Here is an 11,340-nt window from a genome sequence, read left to right on the forward strand (position 1 = left end):
ATTATGCTTGAATTTTTTAACCTCCGAATTAATACGTATAGTTTTGATATTGATCCTGCTTGAACCTAAATTTCCGGATTAGTACCTACTTTCGAATGAATCCCGCCTGAAATTTAGGTTCCCTGACAAATTGACTTGTACTTGAACGTGATTCCTAAATTACCCCTGATGACTTGTGAGTTACACTTTATGATTTTTAAATCGAATTTACACACAACCAATTAAAACATCAAATTAAACGTAATCTACCTACAAATTTAAATTTAAAGATTCGAGCTTGCAATTATTTTTCACAAACAACATCAAAAACGGTGAATTAATTAATCAAAATACAGTGAATTAATTAATCAAAATGCAGAGAATTAAGCAACTTGTGTATTCTTTTCAGACTCTCTAACATACCACTTGTTAATCCGATTACGAGCTACATTTACCTGGAATATTGAATGCAAATTTTGATAAGGTTTTTGCATTAAGTAATATTAAAAATAAAATATAATTTAATTAGGAGGAAATGAGAAAATACCTGTTTGTCCCAGTCAGTTTTGTAAGTAATTATAATTAGAGCAATGGTTTGTGTAAATGTTCCAAATAACATACCAATCCAAACCCCCTGCAAACCAAATAACATTTCAGATCTCAAAAATATATGCTATGATATAGATAAATAAATCAAATTTTAAATTTCCGTAAATGTTACGAAGTCAAAATATCAAGTAGGTTACTCTCGGATCGACCAGATATGAAGAAAAATAAATTTAATGGTTGCATAACATATTAACTTACTTTGACTTGCATACCAAACACATAACCAAGCACAACTCCTACAGGAATTCCAATTAGGTAGTAGCAAGCTATGTTAACATATGCTACAACGCTTTGCCATCCTGCTCCAACAGCAACTCCTATAAAAACAATCCAATCCACATCACATTTAGATTGCAATATCATGATGAGGAAATTATATCTCGTATGCTTTTTTGAAATTTTTGTAAACATTACGCTATAACTTTTTGCCATTATCTTTTTTTAACTTTTTTTATAAATATACGCCATCTACCAATAATCTACTAAAAGACCGTATATTTGCAAAAAAAAGAAGGAAAGATTATAGTGTATTTTTGTAAATATTTTTGTAAAATATTCTATTATAATTAGACATGTTAAGCTCGGGCTAGACTTTGATCGGGCCACTCCGACTTGAATACTATTAGTGCAAGACCAAGCTGAGTTCTAACTCGGTTCTGATCTCATATTTACAATTAAAGCCTAGTGCGTCTATTGCATTTATATGGATCATGGTCGGGCTTCTCAAACTTGTATGAGAAATTATATGACAATGGAAGCTCAATTTCAACAATAAAAATGAGCTTCTTATGGGTTTGTGTTCCGGCTTGGCCCAAAATTGAGACAAATTTAATTGTCCAAGGTCGACGCAAGGCAAAGGGAGTTGGGCTGCCGAGCAGAAACACGAACAAGTTTGGTTGTGCATTCAATTCGAATCAAAACGAACCAAATCAAACTGAATTTGTCGGTTAAGTTTAGTTTAGTTCGATTTTTATAAATCTTAGATGCAGCTAAGAGTAGTAGGAAGTTACCTGAGAGCACTGGCTGTATGCTGTTCAAAAGTATAGAAAAAGCCAAGAGAGGTGAAAGATCTGCTACTGCATCAACCACCTTACCATTTTCAGTAAAAACATAAGCAAGTTGTCCTTTAAGAAACAGAAACACCACGAACAGAGAAAAGCCGATAGTGAATGATGTAAGGACAGTTGTCATAATTGAAAATTTTGCAGCTTTTGAACTTCCTCGGCCGAGCTCATTCGCCACCCGAACGCTGGAATGCACAAAAATAATGAATCGAACAAAAATTATATCAGATATTAATTCTCTGTATCTTTACAATTGGAAAGAAAAAATATGTACCTTGCAGCAGCATAAAACCCGAGTGAGATCATCATTTCCCATCCATTGATGCTTAGGCTGTTAGGATTATCAAGATTACAGCATATTAATTTGGGACGAAAAAAGTATTATATTTATACGAACTCGTATCAGAGTTTTTAGGATCTAGATAAACATATAACTAAAAAATAAAAAATTTAAGCCCGCGAGGTGGGGCGAAGTGAGGCGGTCGCCCCATTCAGATTCCGAAATGTTAAGAGGCTGATGAGTGCTAAAATAATAATTTTAAAAAAGATCGAATAATTACTTTTCTGTTTTTAAAAAAATTCAACGATATATTATATGGTCTAAAAATTCTAAAAAAATCAAGTAGTTTTTTTTCGCTCTAAAAAAATATGTCGTTTAGTCTAAAATATTAAAAAGCCAATAAACATATTGTTTGGTCTTAAAAAATAGCCGAACTGCGTATAGTTCGACCAAAAAAATTGCCCTACTTGAATAAATTTTTGATTCTGTCACTGGGCCTATAGCTGATCATGGGCGTGTTTGGTCAGTTAACTGAATCAAAACAAGTCTGATCAAACCCAACCCAGAACGGGACGACAACTGGCCTGAGATCGTAAAGGATAAGTTCAAGTTTGGTTCCTAACTTTAGAACTAGAACCGTCGAGTTTGGTTTCAAATCAGATTTTTTTAAAACTAAATATACCATACCTCACCCTAGAGGTGGCCACGGCGGTTAGTGATTATGGTTTTGGCCGGTTTAAAAAGTATAAAAAAGAATAAGAAGAAATATCAATATTTAAAATTAAATTTAATGTAAGTGGTAGATCATTCTTAAAATAAAAAAAAGGCCATTTAATTTACGATAAATTTTAATAATTAATTATTTATATGATATAGTCATATATTATATTGCTGTAAAGATAAAATAAAGTTAACGGTTAGTATTTAAAAGAAATACTAATTAAAATATACCAAAAATAAATAAATAATTTAGAGTATATATTATAAAAAAAACATACGGTTCAAAATTATAACCGCCAGTTTGAAATAAAAACAAACGATACCAGTTCCAAAAAAGTTTTGAACAGGTCCAAATCCGGCCTCCCTTCAGTTCTATGCTAGTTTGTGGTTCAACCCGACTCGTGGCCACCTCAACCTCACCCAAACTCGTTCAAAGATTTTTTACCAGAAATATACAAACTCATTCATTGTTGACTCATTTATGTATAGTTGTTAGTCAATTAAAATAGTTTTCTAACATTACTATTATTATTTATTTAATCAATTAGTAAACTGTTTAGTTTAAACCAATTAGACACAGAAAACGATTTATCTAATTTGACAGCAATTTAATATTTCCCTATTTGTAAAACTTTATATTAATAATTTAATACCAACAACAATTTGACAATTCTACTAAATTAGTATTTATTTATAGTTATTAATATTAAAAGAAGCAATTTACTAATTTGCTAATTTATAGCATTCATTGATAACAAAGAAATTAATATTTACTAATTTATAGGAAATATTTACTATTTTGTCAACTAATTTAATATTTTGGCAATAAAAGTAATATTTACTAGCTAATTTACTAATTTGATAATAAATACAAGATTTTCTAATTCATAACTTTACTAATTTGACAATATTTGTTAATTTGCAAACTAATTTACTAATTTGAAGGCAATATGTATTAGCTTACTAAATATGTCTATCTTAATAATCAATTTAAATTTAATATAATTTTTAAACCGGCCAAATTATAACCGAAACCTAAACAGAAACTAGCCGGTTTTGAACCGGTTCGAAACATGATATACAAGTCTGAGGGCCGGACCACAAGTCGGATGGATATATACATGATCCAATGATTAGTTCCAGACTTGCAGTAACAATAACAAAAAAGCAATAAGTTAAAAGAAAAGTGGAATACAAGAATTACCAAATAGCAAGAGCATCAATAGCGACCTCAGCTTCAGCCATTTTTCCTGTTAAAAGAACCAGAACGGTGTTGTACCATAGCTCAAGACTGTCAACAACAAAACAGCTCCACTTTTTAATTTTCGCATGAACAGAATATACAATTTCTTGAATTTTTGAACCATTTTTTTACATGTTACATATTTTTGCAGTTATCGAATATTAAAATAATATAAAATAATTACATAACTATAATTTTTTTATTAAACAATCACTGAACTTTATAAAATTATATAACGGTTATCAAATTATATATAGAATATACAACTTTGCCTCGTCCACCACATTAGTAATTTGGTGTGTGCATCGGTAAAATTTGGCGTAAAATACACGAGTGGCTTTTTTTGTTATATAATTTATAATATCGCAATCATTAATTCGGTAACTGTAAAAATATTTAACCGAGTTTCTTACCAAAGCATCGCACCAGATGACAGAGAAAGCTTAATAATAGGAAGCAGGTCCTTGAACGCCAAGAACGAAAAACCCTTCCATGTATCCCGACAGCCGCCGCAAGTAACAAACATAAGCTGACCCAAATTTGGAATCCAATAAGCCAAAATCGTCGACGTCATAGCTCCTGGGATTCCAAATTGGTATTTAACAGTAAGTAGCCACGAAAGAGTGACGTGTATAGTAAGCGAAAACGCTGCCAAGTAAGCAATAATCATGTTCTTGCTCTGTGCTTGTAAAAACATCTGACAAGTGAATGATAAAATGAAGGAGAACACAACAGGAATTAGCCACAGAGAAATTTTTCCGGAAACTTCGGCAATGTCTGAATCTTGGCCTAAAGCTCGTAAAATCGGAGCGGTAAAAATGAATAAAGGGAGAAGAAAAAGCGTGCAGATTGTTAAAACAATCCAGGATCTTTGGAGATATACTCCGAGCATGTGGTATTGCTTAGCGCCAAACGATTGACCACATAGAGTCTCCAATGCGCTCGCCATGCCAAGCTGCGTGCATAGAAGTATATCAGAATCACGGAAACAGAAATGCTGAAATAGAAAATACAGAAAGGAGAAAAATAGATTGTAAATACAGAATTTTCGAGTTCTATAACCGAGATGTACCAAAATTCCGTTACCAAAACGGAGGAGGACGGTGAAGACGAGGGAATAAGCGGCCAATTCGGTAGAGCCAATGTGGCCGATAAACGCTTGACTGATAACATTAATTCCGAAAGTGGAAAATCTAGTGAAAATTGCAGGACCTGCAACGATCCACATCTTTTTTGTTTCTGTCCATAGTTTATCTTTGAATTGCACTTCCTCAGTTTCTTGATCTTGATTTTGATGATTATTCAGGAGCTTTTCTTTGATCTCTCCCTCCATTGATGTTTCCTATTTACCAGTCCCTTATGCTCTAGCAGTCTAGTTCCAACTATATAAAAGAAAGGATACATATCAGTAAAATTAGATAAAATAAATTCCAATATCCACCATTATGATAAAATTAATAAAAAAAAGGCATAAGGTACAAAAAAGCCCTCGAGTTTTTTTCAAAAGTACAGATCAGCCCTTTTACTTTATCTGAGCACAATTAAGCCCCCGTATTTTTAAAATTGAACAATTAAACCCTTATTATTTTAACATTGAACAAATAAATCCTTTTAGTTTACTTTTGGGACACTCACCCCCTTAAATTTTTGGTAAATATTTTAAATATTAAAATTATTTTTGAACTTTTTTCCTATATGATTATGAGAGACATGTCAGCCATTAACGAGTGTTTCTAATGATGTTGGATGAAAGGGGTTATTTGTTCTATTTGAAAATAAAGAGGGCTTAATTATACCCCAAAAAAGTAAAAGGGCTGATTTGTATTTTTATAAAAACTACGAGGGTTTTTTTGTACCTTTTGCCTAAAAAAAATAACAACAGTTTTATCTAATAATTTAATCTATATTTGAAAAGAAAATAAAAGGTGATTTAATTAATTAAAATAAGACACAATTCAACGTTTTAATATTATTTATATGATAGATCAGTCTATATAATAACAAAAGAATTTAATAATATTACATAAATTTTGATAGAATTAAAATGGAACTGCATACGTCACATTTTAAGAAAAAGGATATATCCTATTCTAGAAGTCTATTTCAGACTTTAGTGCCATTTTATATGGCTCTTCTTCTCTTTAAAAAAATTTAAAAAAAATTTGTAAATAATGCCTATTTTTAATTTTATTTGTAAAAATAATCTGATTTTAATTTTTTTTTTCATTCTCTTATTTTGATATTTTTATCCGTAGTCTCAAATTATTATGTTTAATTTTATTTTTAAATTATAAATCATTTTAGAAAGAATTGTGTTTTAAAAACTGTTTGAAATTATTTTCGAAAAATATGCGGTAACAAAATTTGGAACAGAAAATAAAAGTGTAAGAGAAAAAAAATTAGCACGCGCTGCAATAGGAGTTTTCAAGTTGTAGTTTTGAAATTAAATTTTACTCCCTCCGTCCCATAAAGATAGAAAAAGTACCACCTTTTTTTGTCCCATAAAAATAGAAAAAGTAGAGTTAGTTAAGTTAAAAATTATCAAAATACCCCTACATGTTTATCATAAAACATTAAATGCATATTTTGAAAAGATAAATAAATGAGTTGTAAGTGCTATAATTGGTAGAGTGGCTTTGGAAAATATTCATAACTAATTGATTACAAAGGGTAATTTAGACAAATTATCACAAATTACTTATAAATAACTATTTTTTTAATTCTTGTAAAATGGGTACTTTTTCTATCTTTACGGGACGGAAGGAGTATAATTCTTTGTATGACATCTTAAAATTACTGACTATAATTTTAAGCACGGTTTACAAAACTACTATTACTAATAAGGTTAGAATTAAAAAAAGTGGTTTTTACAAAAATTCTTAAAAAAATAAAATATTTGCAACATTAATCACAACTTAAAGTTTTTAATGGTGCCTCAAAAATTTGAATATTTATTTTTTTACTCCACAGCTTCAAATGATTTTTAGAAAACACATTGAATGAGTTTCAAACAATTTTTTTTTTAAAAAAAATTTTAGAAACTATTTTTTAAAAAGTTTCAAAATATTTCAGACAGTTTCTAAACGCATATTTTTAAAGTTGTTAGTAAAACAGTTTTAAATAATTTAAAAAGATGCAGTATTTTTATAAATTTTTAGAATAGAAAAGTAAATTTTTAAAATCAGAGTATTTTGTGCAAAACTATTTAAAAATATAATATTTTTAATAAATACTCTAAAAAAGTTATCTGCTTAATCCTCGTAAAAGGTAGATTAAAGAAAAACAAAAGAACTGGACTGAGAAAATAACTTTTTAACATCTGTAAATTTGTCTCCAATCATGCATTAAATTAATCACAAAAGTAAACAAAGACTTCGCAAAATTATCGGAACAGAATTCCATCACGGCACATTTTTTTATGCTTGGTTTAAACATATTCTCATACTCAAATTAGCATGCAATGAAGACGACACGACACATGTTACCGAACAAGTACCAAATCAAAGTAATATTGTGTCTGTAATATCTTTGTCGTTTGGTCTTATTATATTTATTTTTGTCATAAAAATACTTTTTTTTTTGACAAATTCATTGGCATTTTCTTTCATGGCACATCAGCCCAAGTTGATAAGGTTATATAATAATATACAATTACCTAAATTTGGCGAAAAAAAATCAAACCTCTGGCTTTTGTTGCACAACTGACCAATAATGTAATCTCTCAATTCTAACAAATTAATGTAATCTCTGAATTTTCTCGAATAGTCCCATTCACCAAATAGTTTGGTCCATACAAAAAAGCATATTCTTGTCAAATCATAATGTGCTATACAAATACTTGAATTTTAAAATAACTTTTAAGGATTGAATGCAATTTAATTACAAAATTTAATTTGATTTGTAATTATAATATAAATTTTAAAATTTGACAAAATTAATTATTAATTTTTATGAAAAAATATAAAAATATGCTAATATGACAATTTTGGAGGCTATAGATAAAAAAAAGTTAAGAAAAAGGTATTTAAATGATTTAGTCTAAAATAAATTGTAAAAAGTATAATTTAATAATAAACCTTTTATATTTTAGCTGTAAAATTTGGGTATAAGTTTTTCTATACTTCAAATCTGAAATAATATAAATTTGAAACCCTATCTAATAGCGAGTAACGATGTAGTAGATTGAACCACATAAATTAGAAAAATCCAGTTCCACCGAAAAAGAAAAATAGACCACATAAATTATAAACCTTAAATATTACTAGTAGTTTTGAAGAAATAAAATATGACGTAAGACCTTACAAATTGAGACTTGGAATTTTGTTCATTATTGGTGAAAACAACTCGCAACTATAGAAGGGACAATTTGTGTCGCCAGAAATAAAGAGTTTGACATTTTGACAAGTATTCATGTAGCTTGAAAAGATAGAACCAAACCAAGCACTACTAATGAAGAAAAAAAGTTAATGGTAAAAAAAAGCATGTTTGATGTCTACCACCACCACGTAATTTATAAATTAAATCTATCATATCATAACACATCATTAAAATAATAACAATAAATCAGTTTCGAAAAAATTTGCTCATACTGTATAATAAAAACCTAAAGTCGTAGCTTTAAAAAAAAAAAAAAAAAACCTAAAGTCGTAAAATAATATGACCTTTTAGCTCCTTTCAATCTTACTGTGATATTAAAAACTAGTCAATTTTATTCTATTTTGTATTTTTTTCGTTTTAATTGTACCTTTAACCATTAAAATAATATTTATAGTTATCAAACTGACTTATTTACTTCAGCAGTTAAAAAATTCAAAATTATTATATTCAGCACTTAATCTTCAGCACTTAATTTTCAGTTTTATCAAACGCCACCTAACACTACTTCAGTATTTTATATTTTTGATATTTGACATATACTTTAAAATTAAAATAAGGGAGTTTTAGACCTAAACCAAATCCTTTATGAAATCCTTGCGTAAAAACTGCAAAAATTTTAAAATTGTAGTTTTTTTCATGGGATAACTAATTTACTATGGACCGAATCTAAACAAAAATTTCCGCAAAGAATAATATGGTATCTAATCTTCTAAAACTTAAAAAAAAACAAGAACCATTCACATGGCAACCAAAATGTCCGGTAAAATACAACTTTTTGTTACTTGTTTCATATTTTCCGGTAAAGGTATCTTAGAAATAGACGATTTAATCCCATCTTTTTGGATTATTAAGCTTTTTTTGTTAAATGTATATTGACCCTATTTTCAAATTTACGATGATATGTTCTTATTCAAAAAAAATAAGTTATAGTATATAAATGATGATATTATGAAAAAACGATGAAAAAATATATTATATATATGCATGGTAAGAAAAAGAGAAGAATAGAGCACTTACAGAAGAGATTTCTTGCAGGGAAGTAGATTGATTTTATGTGTTAAATTTATGAATCTTGAAGAACAGGAATGTTTTTGCAAGAACAAGAATGTTTTTGCAAGAACAAATAAAAAATTGTCTGTTGTTTTAACAAGATCGAGAAAAAAGAAATGTGAATTCTGAACCAGATGGATGGGCCTCTCTGTTGTTATCACATTGATTGAGGCTTAATACATAAAAAGGCCCTTCTACTTTTAAATTTTTATTTATCTGATTTTTTCTTAAAATTTATTATTTAATAAGTTTACATGCTATTTGTTTTTATTTAATACTTCATTTTATAGATGGAAAATTATGCGCGTCTCGCTCTAATAGAATTTTTTGTCACATGATTAACATTTTCTACGAAAAAATTAAAAAAAAATCTTGAACTTTTAAAATGTGTAGCTCAATAGGTCAGCGTAGGAGTATTTATTTTTATAAAAGAATAGGCAGGTGTTGTTTTACCGATGTTGCTCATTTTATCAAAATGTCAAGTTAGATGAACATGTTATAAGGTCTCACGCGTGTTTCTTATTGAGTATTACATACTCCGTTACATCCAAAAATAATCTAAAAAATTAAAACAAACTAAACATATAGACTAAATAAAAATAGAAATCTGGAAAAGGATGAAAATTGCAAAAATTTAAAAATGTAAGGACCCTTTTACGGATTAACCATCAATTAATAGTTTTGTCTTTGCATAGCTCAAGTGGTGATGATAAGTGGCGAATTCATATCCATCTACATAGTTTAACCTAACCTCTGAACCTCTTAAATTATTTCTTTTTGGTAAACGTGGCACCATATGTTTCTTATAAATAACCAACCGACAGATACAAATACACGTACATGGAAATATGGAATGGAAGATCGACTTCAATTGTCCATGAACTTAAAAAAAAAAAGTTTATATTATAATTAAATAGTTGCTTTCATGTATGACATTTCCTTAAAGAGCTTTAATAGAGCTAGTTTGGTCTATCGATAAATGTTTTTCTATGCGTTAAATGCATAAAACCACACACATACATTAGTTTTATAGCTTTTTTTTTAATAATTTAGGGATGGGGAGCGCTTGTGGAAAAAAACATATGTTTTATTATATTATAATATAAATTTTCGATTAAAAATTTAACATAAATTTTATAAGCACTACAAATTTAATGCAGATTTTTTTGAATGCACCAATGACTAATAATGATAGCAACATAAATCGTACAACTTAGAATGAAGAATCCCTAAAAGTAATTTGATTTAAATTTAATTGGACGTTTTTAAATTTTTGCAATCAATGATATTAAAAAGTTAATTTTGGTATTTTTAATGTTTAGGGATCAAATATCAATTTTATGTACCTAAGTGCAAACATTTTTATAAATTGAAGTAAATTTGTAATTTTTATGAATTAAACTGCAAACTTTACAATATTTAGGTTAATTTCAAATTATACAAAGCATCAAGAAATATTCTTTTATCTTTTTATTAATTATCTATTTACTTTTACTAATTAGTTACTCCCTCCGGTCCATAATATTTGTCGCATTTGGTTTTGATACAATAACTAAGTGTTTACACCAAAATTAAAAATATGGCTAAAAGGCCATAAAGCCCCTAATCTTTTTCAAAAGATATAAAAGGTACTGTGAATAATTGGCCTAAGGTAATTTTCAGAGGTTGACTAGTTTGACGTCAGAGGTTGATTTTCAAAGGTTGATTTTCAGAGGTTGACTAGTTTGACGTCAGAGGTTGATTTTCAAAGGTTGATTTTCAGAGGTTGACTAGTTTGACTTCAAAGGTTGATTTCCAGAGGTCGACTGCTCTAGAAGTTTTTTTTTTTGGTACAGAGTCCATGAGGTTTCCTGAACGGGTCTCAACTATGAGACGACACCTTTAAACCTTCCACATTCAGACTAATCCCCACTCGAGCCGTGTAGGTCCCTTACGGGAGGCAAACTCTGGCCCCAAGTTTTAAACGGCTGCATACATGAGTACGGTTCGAACCCGCGACCTCACTTAAGCTAGAAGAG

General features: G+C 29.0%; 1 protein-coding gene across 3 annotated transcripts; it reads right to left on the reverse strand.

The window, feature by feature from the left end:
• Positions 1 to 262: 262 nt before the first annotated feature.
• LOC126674319 (protein DETOXIFICATION 21-like) lies at positions 263 to 9,454 on the reverse strand. 3 transcript variants are annotated; one of them, XM_050368758.2, is made up of 10 exons: positions 9,290 to 9,454; positions 7,577 to 7,642; positions 4,968 to 5,277; positions 4,309 to 4,850; positions 3,857 to 3,943; positions 1,927 to 1,983; positions 1,599 to 1,837; positions 787 to 905; positions 527 to 613; positions 263 to 434 (listed from the first exon to the last, which is right to left on the reverse strand). In XM_050368758.2, exons 3-10 carry the CDS (start codon positions 5,226 to 5,228, stop codon positions 363 to 365), a joined length of 1,464 nt encoding a protein of 487 aa, XP_050224715.1. In that variant the 5' UTR covers positions 5,229 to 5,277; positions 7,577 to 7,642; positions 9,290 to 9,454; the 3' UTR covers positions 263 to 362. The 3 variants fall into 3 exon arrangements, with proteins under 3 accessions (XP_050224715.1, XP_050224714.1, XP_050224713.1); XM_050368757.2 differs by having other exon boundaries at positions 7,551 to 7,642; XM_050368756.1 differs by lacking the exon at positions 7,577 to 7,642.
• Between the last annotated feature and the right edge of the window lie 1,886 nt (positions 9,455 to 11,340).

This window comes from Mercurialis annua, linkage group LG3 (assembly GCF_937616625.2).
Source record: "Mercurialis annua linkage group LG3, ddMerAnnu1.2, whole genome shotgun sequence".
Lineage (NCBI taxonomy): Eukaryota > Viridiplantae > Streptophyta > Magnoliopsida > Malpighiales > Euphorbiaceae > Mercurialis > Mercurialis annua.